This window comes from Mus caroli, unplaced genomic scaffold, assembly GCF_978045245.1.
Source record: "Mus caroli unplaced genomic scaffold, Mus_caroli_1 scaffold_9, whole genome shotgun sequence".
NCBI lineage: Eukaryota > Metazoa > Chordata > Mammalia > Rodentia > Muridae > Mus > Mus caroli.
Window position 1 is genome coordinate 85,253,581 of NW_028227264.1, and position 17,025 is coordinate 85,270,605.

Sequence of the window (17,025 nt, forward strand, 5' to 3'; positions counted from 1 at the left end):
GTGATAAGTGGATATTGGCCATAAAATACAGGTACCATGGTCCACTCCACAGATCCAAAGAAACTAAACAAGAAGGAAGACTCAATCAAGGAAGCTTGAATCTCACTTAGAAGAGGGAATAAAATAATCATAAGAGGCTGGTGGAGGGAGGGAACTGGGAGAGAGGGGAAATGGGGGATTCAGGATCAGGCATGAAGAACAGGAGAGATAGCTATATGGCCATGAAAATGAATGGAAATCTGCAAAGTCGGGGGCGGGGGGGAGACCTGCATCTCTGGGACGAGACAAAGGCCTGGGATAAGGGAGGCTCCCAAGAATCAGTGGGGGTGACCTTAGCTGTGACTCTCTACATTGGGGATGTGGAACCTGAAGAGGTCATCTCCTGTATCCAGAATGGAACTCCAGTGGAGCAATAGAGACACCAACCCACCCACAAAAGTTTCAACTCAAAATTTATCCTGCCTACAAGAAATGCAGGCATAGGGGAGGGAGCAGAGACTGAGTGAATGGCCAACCAATAACCATTTCAATTTGAGACCCGTCCAGTGGGCAAGCACCAATCCCTAACACTATTAATGATACTCTGCTATGCTTGCAGACAGGAGCATATTGTTCTCTGAGAGGCTCCCCCCAGTAGCTGATTCAGACAGATACAGACGCAGCCAAACAGTGGATGGAGCTTGGGAACTCTTAAGGAAGAATAGGAGGAAGGAGATAGAAACTCCACAGGAAGCAGTCGTCGATTTGCATACGGCCCCGCCCACCTCATGCAAGTTCCCCTCCCCTTCCCCTTGGCGCCTGTGAGTGACGTCAGCGAGCGCCCGCGCCTGCGCGCTGTTCTCCTCTGCGGAGCTGAAGAGTAGTGTCTCCCAGCTCCCAGGGATCCAGCCTGCGCCCGGTTCAAACCGAAGATCATGAACCGCAGCCGCCAAGTGACTTGCGTGGCCTGGGTCCGCCGCGGCGTGGCCAAAGAGACTCCAGACAAGGTGAGGCCTGTGTATGGGGAGGTGCCTCGGCATGCCCGTGGGCTCGGACCGGTCTGGAGCAGCACGCGCCCAGCAGGAGCCACGCGATGGGACCTGCCAGGTTGGCCGGGACTGTAGCCATGTGAGGTGTGGCTCGGGTGACCCGGGCGAGCAGAGACCGCGCGCCCCTTCCCTGCCCGGAGCGGGAACCCTGATCCCATCCTCCAGATGCACGAACACGTGGACTTTTTGTGCACAGGGAAGGGGCGGGGGTGTTTGCTTGTTACGAGTTTCTTACAGTGATCCGGATAAAACGTTATGAGGCAGAGAGAACAAGGTGTCAGTGTGACACAGTATGAAGGAAGTCGTACAAAAGCTGGAGACCGTGGCAAAGGAAGACGGTTACTCAGGCGGTTTTGTTCATTACACAGTGTTTTCTGCAAGCCAAGCGGAGCCTGGAGTTCCGGGATATGTTGGAGCGATATAGGGCAAAGCCCTGTTTTTTTGCACTTGACTTTCGGGATGTCAGGGGTTGTAAGTGTCCTAAAAGAAGTGAAGGGGTTGCTATGGGTGTAATTGTCTGGGTAGTGACAACTCGGTATGTGATAGACGTGGGAGTGGCCTCGACATGAATTTACATGCGGTGAGGGATGGAAATACTCCTTATAGGTGTAAATTCCACCAGAGTGCAGGTAGTGTTTAGTCACTGTTTTCTCTGGTGTTTTGCCAACAGTAAGCAAGCAATGTATATTTATAGGATAGGGACAACAATTGCCTTATTAAAAATTCTCCAAAAGAAAATTATTTTCATTTTAAAAGGGTCATACACAGCTTTCGAAGTATTAGGAGAGTCTTAAAAATCCCTAGTTGTCATGCCCCAACCCCAAGTAATACAAATACCTTTATATGTGTGTGTGTGTATGCCCATGTTCATGTGTTTGTGTATGTGACTGAACCCAGCGCTAGCCAATCGAGATAAAGTAGCTGGCCAAGGCACCAGAAATTCTCCTGTCTCTGTAGTCCCTAGTGCTGGAATTATAGGTGTCCCCTACACTACGCCCAGCTTTTGAGTGGCTTCTGGGATGGAACTTAGATCCACATGCTCGCTCAACAAAAGCTTTACCGACTGACCTCTGACCTCCGGCCTTCCCGGGGTTTTTCAGCCTTTAATTTCTGGATCTTTCTCAGGCAGAATTGAATGTCATTCTCAGGGAGATTCTTGTTGTCTCAACGTTTTTGTTGTTGTTTTGGAGACCAGGTCTCACTCTGTAGCCTGCTGTGGCCTCAGACTTAACGGCAATCCTCCCGTGTCAGCCTCCTAAATACTAGAGTTATAGGTGCGAGCCACTGAAGATCTGGAGGCTCTTTAGTTGATTTACCTTCATGTGGAGTGTTGCCATTATGGCCAACCCACACTGCGGGCTTAAGTAAATAAACAATATCCAACTAGTGTTGGCCTTTACAAACTTAATGCAGACGTGTTAGGTCTGGTCTGGTCTGGTCTTTTCTCCAGACAGGGTTTTTTCTGTGTAGCTGTTCTGTAACTCACTCTGTAGACCAGGTAGCCTTAAACTCAGAGAGATCCGATCCGCCTGCCTCTGCCTCCCCTGGGATTAAAGGCGTGTTCCCCCCCCCCCCCACACACACACACACATACACACTGCCTTCTTGTTATGTGCCTTAAAGGTACTGAGTCACTGTTTAGGTGAGGGAATGCCAGTTTTGAAGAGAGTGGCCTTAGTTTTGAACTCCATTAGAACAAAAGATAGCCAAATGGGAAATGTTACTGGAAGTGGGGAAAATAGAGCTGGAATTCAAGGTTGGAGTGGGTGGAGGAAGTTGGGGGTTATTAGTTCCCAGAAAGAATCCATTTACATTGGGCAGTGATGCTAGGGGAAAAAAGGCAGAGGACAGATTTTATGTGGTTTGATAGCAAGAGAGGGAGGTGCCCTTGGAGTCTGAGATAGTTGGAAGAAACATGGCGACCACAGGTCTATTTTACAGAAGCAAACCTATTTGAATATTGAGGAAGGCAGAGGAGCAGAGTGAGCATGGCTGCTGAACAGTGGTAGGTGGGCGGAGTCGGATTTCTACAAGCTCCGCCTTCTTAAGTTTAGAGCCTGCATGTATGCGATTTCTTGATGGCTCTTGAGGTTGGAGTTAACATTTCCTTGAAGACTCAGTTCAAAGGCTTCTAATGATGTCCATAAATGTGTGCTAATGCTCTCAGTGTTTGCTCCCTTGTAGGTAGAGCTAAGTAAAGAGGAAGTGAACCGTCTCATCGCTGAAGCAAAAGGAAAGTTGCAGTAAGTCATTTCAAACAGATTCAAAGTGTTGCTGACTGTGGTGAAATCTGTCATGTGCCTGGTTAGGAGGTGCCATCAGGGTGACATCTTTTCCCTTTCTGTCTTCACTCAGAGAAGAAGGTGGGAGTGAGGAAGAAGAGACAGGCAACCCTTCAGAAGATGGCATGGAGAGTGCCCCGACCCAGGCACCGCCTAGGGAGCCCCTGGAGGATGGGGATCCACAAGATGACCGCACACTGGACGATGACGAGCTGGCGGGGTACGACTTAGATAATTATGACGAAGAGGACAACCCAGGTGAGAGGTGGCTCTAGAGCCTGCTGTGCTGTCCCAAAGCTTTCCTCTCTTTTACTCTCCCCGGGGTCGGGTCAGATAACTTGGCTCAAGATTTGGACTTGTTTCCTAGTCTAGTTTAGAAGGAAGCTCTGCTCTGCTAGTCTAAGGTATACATTTGAGATCTAAGGAGACCATCTACTTTATTGCACGTGTCAGGTGAGACCGTCTATAACTGACTTGTGAGCTCTCTGCGGCTACCACACTGTTGCTGGAGAATGAGAAGAGGGAGCCTGGGTGGCAGGAGGGGAAGGAGGTGCAGCCAAGGCATTGAGACACAGTAGGAAGCCCAGGTGAATTACGATACTGAGAACACTGGCAAGGCTGCTCGGTTAGCACAGGAGACAGAGTGATAAATGTAAAGAACTGGCGAAAGCTGTATGGTTTGGTTCCTGGCCTTCTGGTATGGTCTCCAGGAAACATTTGCTTGGAATCTGCAGGGTGAGGAAAAAGGCGGCACTGTTGTCACTCTGAGCACGTTAATAAGCTCTGTAACGTGTCAGTCCCAGCTGCTCTGGAACCTTGTGGGATTCTCCGAATCAGCAACTCCCGACTACAGCATCTGAAAAGCAGATGCGCTGGCACATGCACCATCAGCTCAGTATGGGTTTTGCTGTTGTCTGCAGCAAACTGAAGTCACCACCGCCACTCTGTCCCCTGGATTTCAGTGGGCGAGTGGTGGTCTGCAGGAGCATGCTGTTCCCCGTGTGAAGGAGAGCACACAAGAACCAGAGAGGGCGCTTTCCTAGTTGATGTGTGCTCGGTGTTAATGCTTTGTGCCTTTGGGTTGCTACTGCTAGCAGCTCTGCTCCTCTTTCCTCATGAGGTCTTACCATGCTCAGCTTTACTGCCCCACCCAGTGATGGAGGGGAATACAGTACTGTTGGGCTGTTGGCGCTGTGGAGTCGGTGCTTTGCATAGGAGCTAGGATTTGGTTTGCCTTCCATTTTGGCCCTACCATCTGCCCTCCACCAGCTGGAAATAATGCCATCATAAGTCCATTGTTTAGGTCAGAACTCAGAGATTGTCATCTGGCCACCCATTCTCTAGCACAAGAGCCTTCAAAGGGCAATGTCAGGTCCAAACCATGGCGGCTGCCCTAGGTCCATCAGATCCAAACCATGGGTGCTGCCCTCGGTTCGCTCAGCGCTCCCTTGCAAAGGTAGTATAAAGATTCCCTTTTGGGATTTGTGAAACCTACGATTTAAGTGTGAGAGCGCTGCCTGCATAGCAGCCTGACTGTCTTAGTGTTTACCTAACAACCTGGTTTGCTGATCTCGGGGAACACATTCTTCAAATTACTCACAGCTGCCTCTCCAACACCTTGACTTCTAATTATATAAACAAGGTAGAAAATCTGAACAGAGCTAGAATGCTTCCTAAAAGGGTTACATTCTTGATTTAATTCTTTCATTCAGAGATTGTGACTTCCAAGATTTAGGAATTCATTCCAGATGTCAAATAGAAATGACTTGTAAGTTTGTACAGCTTTCTCTACCAAATAAGAGCAGTATGGTTGGTGATAAAGGACACCCAAGCCAAAAACTAGAAGACTTGGGGTAAAAGTTTTGTCAAGATGATTGTTAATTTTTCTATTTTGATGGATGGATTCTGATTACAGATGCTGAGACCATTGGCGAGTCTCTGTTGGGTCTTACAGTCTATGGCAGTAATGACCAGGATCCATATGTCACCTTGAAAGACACGGTAGGTAAATGTTTACCCACATCAGTTTTCAGATTAATCCTAAGTGTTGAAAATCCTCATGGAACCCCTGCCTCTAGCCAGTGACTGTCTCCTCCCACTTAGGAACAATATGAGCATGAAGATTTCTTGATTAAGCCGACTGACAACCTCATCGTTTGTGGCCGTGCTGAACAAGAGCAGTGCAATCTAGAGGTGCACGGTGAGTAACGGTTGCCCACTGGGATGCTTTCCGTGTGATAGTGCGGCGGACACAAGCCAGGTTTACAGTGATGGCTGTTCTAGGCATGCGTAGTCTAGAAATGGGCCCCTTGGGGAAGGGGTTCTTGCTTTTCTTTGTGTATGAGTGTTCTGCCTGAATGTAACTGTGGGCATTCTGTATATGCTTTGCTCCTTAACTTTCTGTGTCCATGAATGTTGAAGAGCTGTGTTTGTGAGTTGCTGTATTTGAAAGGGAGTCCCTTAAATGTTTGGCCTGCATTGTGAGTCTTCATAAAACTCTTGGAATATTGAATATTTTGGGCAGGCATTTAAATTTCTAAGGACCATTATTTTCCTCCAATGTTGTTTTTGTTTGTTCTTTCTGACTTAAAATCAGCTAGACCTTTAGCTGATAACATCAGTCCTGCTTGTAGGGTGTGGCTTTTGTTTTTAAAGTTTTATTTATTTATTTTATTTATATGAGTACACTGTAGCTGTCTTCAGACACACCAGAACAGGGTATTGGATCCCATTACAGATGGTTGTGAGCCACCATGTGGTTGTTGGGAATTGAACTCAGGACCTCTGGAAGAACAGTCAGTGCTTTTAACCCCTGAGCCAATCCTCCAGCCCAGGGTGTGATTTTTGTAATGAAGAAAGCAGAAAGAATCATTTATTTGGCTGGCAGTGTTCATGGAAAATGCCAGGTGAAAATGTATTAGACTGGACAGACACTGTGGCAGTAATGACGGTGGCATCTCTTTTCAGTGTCATCACCCGTCTTGTTATAATAGTGTTCTGCAGTGGGTGAGATCTCTCTTACTAAAGTCACTCTTTCCAATCTTTTTAGTTTACAATCAAGAAGAGGAGTCTTTTTACGTCCACCATGACATACTCCTGTCTGCATACCCTCTGAGTGTCGAATGGCTGAATTTTGATCCTAGCCCAGATGCATCTACTGGTAATTGGGAAACTTGTTCCTCATGGATCAGAACTGTCACTGAGTGTGTGAAGTGGTACTTAGTTTAATGTCACTTAATCGACTTTAGATAAGCCACTACACTAAGCGATCAAAGATATTATCTTGAAAGCCTAGTGTAAAATGGTATCATGTTGCCAGCTGGAATTTGGGTATCACCTGTCTCAGAACATTCAGTGAGCCAGGTATGGTGTGGTAGTGTAGCATTTGGGAGCCGGGGGGAGGAGAATCTTGAGTTCCAGTTCATTGTGGAATCTTGTCACAAAAACTTTAAAAAAAAAAAAAAATGCAGATAAAGGTAAAAGAGAGGCCGTGTCCTGGGTAAGCAGCTTCTCCTGGTGCTCAGTCTTGACCTGATCCTCTCCCTGCAGAAGTCCACGGAGGACAGGGCAAGGACTGTTGCTTCCCTGTGATACGTGTCATAGCTGAGGCCAAAGGATCAAACCTTTATTACTGAAATCAACAACTCTCAAGCTCAGGGATGGCATGGGAACTGTTAGGCCTGCAGGATCCCAAGGTGGAGGCTGCAGTGGGATTGAGCAGCACTGTTCAAGTCACTCCACGGTGCGATGTCCTAGACTGGCAGGTGCGGGTGTTAGTTTTCTAATGGAAAGGGCACCATCTCTTTCCATAGGGAATTACATTGCTGTGGGAAACATGACTCCTGTCATCGAGGTGTGGGACCTGGATATAGTGGACTCTCTAGAGCCAGTCTTCACACTGGGAAGCAAGCTTTCCAAAAAGAAGAAGAAGAAAGGGAAGAAGGTAAAGAAGTGTGGGTTTTTAAGGGGACAAACTGGGTTAAGTGACTGGAGAGGAAGGTATAAGAACATGTATTGTTGCAATCAGATAGTTTTGGTGGAACAGGACAGGAAGTTACAAGGTTAGTGTAATTTCTGATTTCAGGAAGTCCATGTATTTTCAGGTTGCATGAACCTTGTTGGCAGATGATCCAGGTGGTAAGCCTTCACGTAGAATAGCTATTCTACTCAATGCTAGTTTTGGACTTTAGGTTTCTGTTTACCTGCTTGCGTGGTGAATTCTATTTAGATTTTAAAAGAGGTTTGGGGAGAAGTGAAGGGCAGTGTTGATAGGTTATGAATTGCCGTAGTTTCCTTCTGAAAAAGAATATTTACAATGATGATTATAGGGTGACAGTTTGTGATAGTTTTTTTTTTAATAATTAAAATACATTACAGAGTTCCTCAGCAGAAGGACATACTGATGCTGTCCTTGACCTATCCTGGAATAAGACAGTCAGGTAAAAAGATGGCGTTCACGTGATGTGGTGTCTGCAGTGTTCTCGTTCATTCCTGCACTGTGTGTCTGCTGTGCTTGGGTCTTTGTGTCCATCTTTCCCCCTTTCCTGCATATCACTTGTGGCAGCAGCTGTGCCGTTCAGATTCATCCCCTCGTCCCCTGGCAGACTGTGCCATAGGTGTTGTTCACCTCCCTCCTCCTCACCACCGGGGAGTGTGCACCGCAGTGCCAGTGGTGCTCCCCAGCTGACAGCAGCCTCACTTGATTTCATTTTTACGTATCACCCACTTTTTCATCTTAAACTATGGCCAAATACTCACAGCATAAAACCATCCCTGAACCCTTTAAGTTCAGAGTCGGTACATTGACGTTCTGCAACTGCCACCACTGCCTAGTCTTCCCAGACTGAACTCTGTACCTTATAAATACCAACCCTGCCTTCTCCCGCTTCCTCTCATAGCTGGCCGCCTCTATTCCACTCCCTGCCGAAATGTATTTCAAATGGGTTTTGGTTTCTGTTTTCTTTCTTGGTTTTTTTCAACACATGGTTTCAGTATGTAGTTCTGGCTATCCTGAAACTCACTGTGTAGAGAGAGGCTACTCGCAAACTCCCAGAGCTCCAATTGCCTCTGCCTTCCAGGTGCTGGAGTTAAAGTCGTGTGGGCCATTGTATCTGGCATTGTTTGTTTTTTAAAGATGTAGTCTCACTGTTGCCCAGGTTGTCTCAAACCCTGTGCTCAAGTGGAATTTCTGCCTCAGCTCCCAGAACTGGAACTGTACACGCATTTCTTGGTGATGGATGTTGGGTATCAGTGCTCGTTGACCAGTTATGTATGGGAAGTGTGTTTTTCAAATTGAATTGTAAAAGTATGTCCTGAAGTAATACCTAGCTAGGCATGTGTTTCCCAGTATTCCTGTCATGCTGTGGGTTGTCTTCTCATTCGCTCTGTAAATCATTTTAATGTTGGTAGTTGTGTTATGTGTTTGCTGTTACACCCAAGACACTCCCTAACCCAAGGTCATCAGGATGAATGTTAAGTGCTGTTCTGGGATTTTATAGTCTTAGCTCCCACACTTAAGTCTGCCATCCAGTTTGAGATATGTGGATGCTGAGGTGGAGGCCAAACTTTTTCACAAGGATATTCCACTGTCCTTGACTTGTTCGTTGAAAATGTCATCACTGTCATTCCCCCAGATTGAACTGTCTTGGCATTATTAAAAATCAAAAATACTGGGCTGGTGAGACGGCTCAGCGGTTAAGAGCACTTACTGCTCTTCCGAAGGTCCTGAGTTCAAGTCCCAGCAACCACATGGTGGCTCACAACCATCCGTAATGAGATCCGACACCCCAGCTATATACTACTTAGATATAATAATAAATAAATCTTTTTTTAAAAAATCAAAAATACCAATCACAGAGAAATGCAAAGTAAAACACAGCCACAACCCAGTAGGCAGCAGGTATATAGTTCCAATTCCCTGGGAGCTGAGGCAGGAATTTGTTTGAGCACAGGGTTTGAGACAGCCTGGGCAATACAGTGAGGCTACATCTCAAACAAAGCAGGCTGGAGAAGCGGCTCGGTGGGTAAGAGTGCTTACTGCTCTTCCAGAGGACCTGAGTTGGTCCCGGCCCACGCAGTGGCTCACAACAAAATGCACTTTCTGAGATTTGCTTTTCTCCGGTCAGTCTATAGACCGTCCATCTTGTTGTGATACTCTTAACTTTCCATTAATTTTAAAATAGGGAACTATATGCTTTCCAGTTTTATTATGGGTCCCTGGGTCAGGCATAGAAATTTTAGAATCCGCTTGCCAGTTTCTGCAGATGTTAAGTAAGCTTTTGAGCAGAGCCTGTGTGGCTGAGTCTGTAATCCGCTTGTAGCTCAACCTAGAGGTGCTGTTCGCATCTCAACAAATATTATGTCTTCCAGTGCAGATGGAGAAGGGCCTTTCCACTTTGATATTCTTTCCTTTATTTTGATAATCTTTAGTCTTCAGAGTGTAAGTCTTAAGGTTTGTTTTTTAAATGCCTAATATTTTACTGTTTTGATGTTACAAGTGAACTTATATTTAATGTGCTTTGTTTTTTAAATGACTTCTCTCTTTTGTTTCTCTGTTTCTCAGAAATGTGCTGGCCAGTGCATCGGCAGATAGCACTGTAGCTCTCTGGGATCTGTCTGTGGGGAAGTCAGTAGCCAGGCTTACTGCACATACAGACAAGGTGTGTGACTTAGTGAGCAAAAGGCTTCCAAAGGAATGACAGGTTACTGACTAAAGTAATCTGGACATTCGTACATGGCGTCCTGTGATTGACAAAGTGCTTTCCACAGCACAGTGACGGTCACGTCACATAGCCCTGTGTAATAGATACAATCCTGTGATCTATAGAATAGTAATCAGGAACCTGTGACTTGTTCATGGCGGCTCCTAGGTGGTGGGGGTGGGGTGGAGTCCGGTCCTAACAGTAGTGAGGAAAGTTTGTAGCAGATGTTTAACCATAGAGCTCTGCTCAGGGTGCTGGTGTACTACGAACAGCTGAACTTTGAGACCAATGCATTCTACTTTCCTCCCCTTTCTTCTGAGGGACATAAGTGTTCCACCACAAAGTTTGAAGAATGCTACATTATTCTTAGAAGTGCTAGCCTTTATTTGAGAATATGGTTTCCCTTTTGAGTATTTACTAACTGGTTTCTTGGCCAGGCATAGTGGCATATATCTTTAATCCCAGCTCTCAGGAGGCAGAGGAAGTTCAAGGCCATTAGGCCAGCCAGGTCTATGTAGCAAGTTTCAGACCAACCATGCCTACATAGGCCGTCTCACAAAACAAAACAAAGATTGTTCACTGTCGGAACGTCAAAGGGGAATGCATAGGAGCACTGCCAGTTCTGTCTCACCACACCCTAGCAGTATTACTCAGAGTGGCTCATGATAAATCTTTTTTCTTTCCTCCCTTTAGGTTCAGACTCTGCAGTTTCATCCATTTGAAGCACAGACTCTGATTTCTGGGTCCTATGACAAGTAAGAAAACACTTCTCATACTGCTGTTGCATTGTTCTTGAACTAATTTAAAAGCACTTGGCCTAGGGGTGTAGCTCTGAAAGGCTGTTGCCCAGTGTGCTCAAGACCTTGAGCTCTGTCTGCACCAAGACAAGACGGGGTGCCATCTGATGCTTACACACTCTGCACCAGGACAAGACGGGTGCCACCTGATGCTTGCACAGGCTGTAGTACTGAGGTGCTATGTGTTTAAATTGTACGTGCTGGTTTTCAACCCCAATCCTTCATTCCCCCTAAAAAGAAATATGGTTTTGTCATAATAATCTAATTTTAGGAACTAGCAACTTTATCTGGTTGTAAAAAGATATATGAGTTAGCCAGGGTTTTGTGATAAAAGCAACCCTGCACTCAGTGACAGTCACTTTTTCCTTTTGAGATTCTGTCCATGTAGACTGAGTTCGGTTGCTCAAAGTGGCTTGGTTAGGCTAAACAGAGACACTTGATTCTCCAAAGGCAGATATTCCAAGGCCTTTGAGACTTGCTTCAGGACTAGTACACTTCCTCTCCCTTCCTTCCCCGCTACCCCAGTGTCGTCCCTATGCCACGTGTCACATGGCCTGGGAGATGTGCTCTGCCTCAGAGGAGCATTCCCACATTGCATGGCAGAAGCTATGGGTATACGAGAAATAAACAGCTGGAGCCACTACACAGCTGCAGGGAGCCTGCTCACACGTGCTCCCCTTTTACAGACGGATCTGAGGGGAGGGATGGCGAGTAGAATCAGACCAGTTAGCAGTCTTTGTTTTGATTCCTTATCCTTCAGAGGAGTTTCCGTTTCTAGTTTTCTTAGATGTGATTTGTGGAAATGTGTAGGACAGAATTGGGTCCCTTAGTTCCCAGGCACAGTGACCTGACTAGAGCACGTTGGATCCAGAGTTGCATGGCTCTGAGCTCTTCCTGGGAAAGGGAAATAAGAATTGCCCTGGACTTTGGAAATAGGACTCATCCACAAGTCAAGGTTTTGACCTGCAGAAGAAGTAGGCCCTGCTTAGAGCCACAGTGCCTTCCAGTGACAAAAACAAGATCTGCCAGTGAACGGCAGCCAGGGGCTGGAGAGGTGGCTCAGCATTAAGAACAGTTTGTTTTCTCAAAGGATCCTGGTCACTTTCCAGCACCTTAACTCCAGTTCCAGGGGGATCTGATGCCTTCTTTGACTTCTGTAGGCTCTGTATGCATGCACACACCCGATGCACATACATTTATGCAGGTAGAACACTCTCATACATAAATAAATCCAAAACAGAAAACGAAAAGTTGAGCAGGCTAGAGAGGTGACTCGGTTAGTAGGCTCTGCAAGAGGAGCAAGTTCTCCTAAGTTCACCCCTAGCACCTACGTCACATGGCTCACAGCCAGCTGCAGTTCTCACCCCAAGGCTTCCATGTCTTCTGAACCACATACACACACAACACAGTAGGACTTTTGTTATTATTTATTTAAGTTTAGAACCTTAAAACAAGCTTTAAATAATTGAATTCTGAACTCACAATGCTGCTCTGTTACCATTTCACTAAAATAAACGTAACCCTAGCATGCAATGTGTGCAGATCGGTGGCTCTGTATGACTGCAGAGATCCCAGCCAGAACCACCGCCAGTGGCGGTTCAGCGGGCAGATCGAGAGAGTGACCTGGAACCACTTCTCACCGTGTCATTTCTTGGTAAGAATATGCATTGTTTTTTCTAATTCCATTATAGAGAGATTGTCTGAAAAGCATTTTCTCTGCTAGTGTGATGTTTCTGGGTCTTAGAATTGAAAAACTAAAGTGTGTTGCTTAACAATACAAAAAAAACTTAGTAGTTTGTGAATTAGCTAATTTTCAACTATTCCATTGGGCTACATATTTTTTTCTATTTTTAAATCATTTTACTACTTAAACTATTTTTGAAATACTAATCATAGTAATATTCTAATCATAATAATATTCTGCTGTCTCAAGGTTTTGATACAGGATCGTGGTAGCCCAGGCTGGCCTTGACCTTGCAAATCCTCCTTCTACCTATTTTTGGTGTTTTTTTAATGGCTAAATCAGTCCAAAAGATTGTTAATTCCTTATGTGTAGATTAAACTTGAGAGATGAGGATTGCCAGTGATTATTAGCACTGTCTACCAAATGGGAAGAAAGTAAGGCTTTTCTAAACACTCACTAACATCAGCCAAACAGAAATCAGTCCTAGTGTTGCAAGGGATGCCTGTCTCCCACCACTGCTGTATTGGTGCTGCTCTGTATAGAGCTTTAGGTCTCTCTCATCTGTCTTTGCTCTCTGCTTCTTAAGAACATTAACAGCTTATTTCCATGTCACTCCACTGCTATGGCAATATTGAGACCTGATCTGACCATGCCACTCTTAAGTTCCTTACTGGTTCCCAACATCCATCTTCCTCCCTCCAGCTGCCTCCTCCTCCTGTGTGCTCCTCAGCTCACCAGCACTCTGGTACCAGCCCGATGCTCTTCAGTTACACACACACACACACACACACACACACACACACACACACACACACACCATGTTCCCCTTCTGCCCTTGGGCAGTGACTGCCATTTCTGTGTTTCCACAACACCAACCCGGCTCTTTCCTGCTTCATGAGCATAGCTCATTTAAAAGTAAGTTCTTGTGTTCAAGTCACAGATAAACAGCTCTTAGTGCAACTTATATACTCCTCCATTGCCATATTGTAGTGTTCCATACCATCATCTTACCCATCTTTCCCTCTGCAGGCCAGTACAGATGATGGCTTTGTATATAACCTGGATGCACGTTCAGATAAGCCAATTTTTACACTTAATGCACACAACGATGAAATCTCTGGTGAGCACAAATGATGTTTCTTTCAAATGCATTAAGTTATGACAAAGTAAATCTAAATCTCAGGCAGTAGCTCTTGAACTTATCTTCCAGGTCTTGATCTGAGCAGTCAGATCAAAGGCTGCCTTGTGACTGCTTCCGCTGACAAATTTGTGAAGATCTGGGACATCTTAGGAGATAGGCCAAGTCTCATTCACTCTAGAGACATGAAAATGGTGAGCACCCTGACGTTTTTCTGTTTCTGACCTATCCACTTGCCTTTTCCTGGGAATCACTGCATCCAAGGATATGTTGGTTAATTTTGAGCTAGTTAAGTTTGCTGGGAGTTACTATCTGAATTCTTTCTGGTTTACAAGTTTAATAGTCACTTGATAGGACCAAGGAGAATGGGGAAAGGACGTAGGGAGTAGCCACATCTTATCTGTAACTCAGAGCTGCCTCTGGACATCTTGGAAGTTGAGGCACTAAAACTATTGGGGGCTCTTTATTTACTTCTCATGACTAGCTCTGTCTACGTCGAAGTTGATGATATATACGTGAGCCAAACATTTAGAATAAGTAGTAGTGTTCAACATTAGACAGCAAGTACTGGCTAAGAACAAGTACTGACTATGTAGGGCACTGAGTTACATGAATAACATTAGCAGCACAGGAGAGTATCACAGAAGTTAAAACCATGTGTGCATTCACTTAGCTTAATGAAAGGCGGGCAGGCGGGCCATGAAGCTTAGTTCTTCCCAGGCGCACGCATGTGCGTGCTTGCGTGCGTGTGTGTCTGTGTGTGTATACATAAATATACACACACATGTCTACACACATATGTATACGCACATACATGACTACTTGATTCAGTCCTTATCCCGAATGAGTTATCTCACTGAGGGGTTTTGCCTTTCTTATTTTATCTTTCTATAATGCATAATTTTTACCTATAATAATGTTTACTTATAAGGGAAGCTATAGAGATGGCACTTAGCTGCTAAGGCTGGTAGCCATGTTGTAAAAGGAGAGCCAACTCCTGCAGGTGATCTTCTGGCCACACCCGCCCATCCCGCACATAGGATAAATGTAATGTCTGCGGGTGCTTTCAGGGCTGAGGATACAGCTTGGTGGTAGAGCACCTGCCTAGAAATCTCTGCTCTCCATCCTGCTACATACAAAGAGACTGTTTAAGAAGAAAGACTTAATAGTGACCTATGTTATTACTGTTAGTGTTTGAAAAGATGAATAACGTTTCTGGGTGTACACAGCAAATTAGGTAAGAAATTCTTAGACGAATGAGACCTACAAACATAGTGCCATCGTGACCAGCCTCATGGTTCATCCGAAATGCTGCACTTAATCTAGCTTTGAGTAACCGATCAACTGTGTTTTTAGAGAGTAGTGGGGTCAGGTTAGAACTCTCTAGGACAGAAATCACTGACTCTGTTCTTTTCTCCCCAGGGAGTTCTCTTTTGTTCCTCCTGCTGTCCTGATTTGCCATTTGTTTATGCCTTTGGAGGACAGAAAGAAGGGCTTCGGGTTTGGGACATAAGCACTGTCTCTTCAGGTAAGAACCTCCAAGCGCCTGCTCTTTCTGAAAGCATAAGGACTAAGAACAGGGCTAGGATGTTACATAGATGGCAAAGGCATGTCCAGTGCGTATCCTGTAATCCTTACTTAGAAATGGGGGTGGGCACAGGTAAGCTGTCCTTATGTAAATAGTTCTTTAATTATCTTAAGATTGAAAAGCTTCTAGGAAAGCTGAAGAAAATGTAGACATCTCAAGGAAGAGCCTTCCCCGTTGTCCAGTACCTCAGTGTGTTCCTTCCCCAGCCGCTACAACTTCCCCTGCAGAATAGTAAGCATTTACTATCTTGAGGTTGTCCAGTGTGGTCTGTAAACAGTGTCTCCACTAAGTCCTCCCTCCCAGAATTTGTAAGTATGTATAGATTATATATGTGTGGTCATGATACAGAGGGGAAAAGAAAACCTGAAGCCGAGCCCTGCTCCGAGGCAGATTAGAAACAGTAGAGCAGGCCCAAGAGAAGTACAAAGAGAAAGCTAAACTCAGTGCATTAATTCATCAGGCTTCCAGGTTGGCTACGTTCTCAGTATTAAATATGTTTTCATCTCACAGCAGACCCTTGTTTTATACTGTAGTCTGTCTGTGCTCTTACCTCCTTGTCTCACGGTTTCTTTCAGTAAATGAAGCATTTGGAAGACGGGAGCGACTCGTTATTGGCGGCACGAAAGGTTTATCTGTTAGCGGCCCCTGTGGGAGCAGGAGTCCACAGCAGACACCAATGGAGTCCTGACAAAGATCAGTTTCCTGCTGTGCTTACCTTAACTCCCTTTCAAAAGACTGGCCTAAAAATGTCCACGTATATCTACAACCATAGATGGAAATTCAGGTCCTGTTGCCATCCTTTCTGCAGCCTTGGTGGCAGTCCACAGCCTTTGGGCTGCCTTCTACTGGGTACTGTACAGAGTTCTTGCCTTTCTCGAAAATACAAAGTTTTTTAAAAACGATTCCTTAAACAGGCCATCTGACCTTTGGAACTCTAGGCTTATAAAATACATGGTAACTAGAGAGTTTTTGATACGGGTCTTGCTGTGTTAGCCAAGCGCTGGTGTGGTGGCTCGTGCTTGTCCCAATCCTGGGGAGGAGAGAGACAGGCAGATTCCTAGGACCCGTGGCTGCCCAGGGAATCTCGCCTGTCTCCATCTTCCCAGGCTAGGATTACCTATATGCATGGTAGGTTCAGGCCCTCGTGTTGGCAAATCAAACATTTCACTAACTGAGCAGTGTCCCTAACCCATTGATAAATGTGATCCCTAAAAGTATTTTCACCTTTTGAATGTTAATCATATTTTGACAATTTTTGGTTTTAAACTTCCATGTTTTCAGGGATATTTTGTTTAAAATGTCAATATTTTTTAAATGGGGATTTTGTTCATACAATTTTCTATGATCAAAATATTTTACTAAATAGACAACAAACTGTCAGAGTAATACATAACCTTGTAAGTTTTGGTCCCAGTACATTCTCTCATCTATTTACTTCAAATAAACTTGAACTTGTCAAGCCCATAAAGCATTCTGGACTTAAGAGGTCTAAAATTAGCAATCTCACACTGCCTCACAGAAAGGCTGTCCACTCCCTCCTCCCAGACTCCACCATTACTAAGCTGATTTCCCAAGTTTTAGGATGTTGGTACTTTTAGAAGAGTAAACTGTTCTATTTGTCTTTGAAATTCACCTCACTTTGACTTCACTCTATTTTCAGAATACCAGGGCATTTCTCAAGTCTGATCAGAACTTACTTAGTCCTTGTAAGCTTCCAAATTAGGAACAGAAGCACCTGAGTGGTTTAATCTGTTTCCCACACAATGACTCTTGTGGCAGATAACTGGGAAAACACAGAATGCAGATC

General features: G+C 45.1%; 2 protein-coding genes across 2 annotated transcripts in view; one reads left to right on the plus strand and one right to left on the minus strand.

Annotated features, from left to right (window-relative positions):
• The first annotated feature begins 819 nt into the window (after positions 1–819).
• On the plus strand, positions 820–16,120 carry Pwp1 (PWP1 homolog, endonuclein). The gene is made up of 15 exons (XM_021173870.3): positions 820–986; positions 3,213–3,271; positions 3,384–3,568; positions 5,226–5,311; positions 5,414–5,510; positions 6,360–6,470; positions 7,123–7,253; positions 7,688–7,749; positions 9,873–9,969; positions 10,705–10,766; positions 12,351–12,462; positions 13,522–13,612; positions 13,703–13,824; positions 15,053–15,158; positions 15,794–16,120. Exons 1-15 carry the CDS (start codon positions 915–917, stop codon positions 15,904–15,906), a joined length of 1,506 nt encoding a protein of 501 aa, XP_021029529.1. The 5' UTR covers positions 820–914; the 3' UTR covers positions 15,907–16,120.
• The window catches only part of Prdm4 (PR/SET domain 4), a 38,260-nt gene continuing 28,561 nt past the window's right edge, over positions 7,327–17,025 (minus strand). Inside the window, exon 12 of the mRNA XM_085843072.1 lies at positions 7,327–7,606. Coding sequence (XP_085699198.1) covers positions 7,531–7,606 — 76 coding nt within the window. The 3' untranslated portion in view covers positions 7,327–7,530. The remainder of the gene's footprint in view (positions 7,607–17,025) is intronic.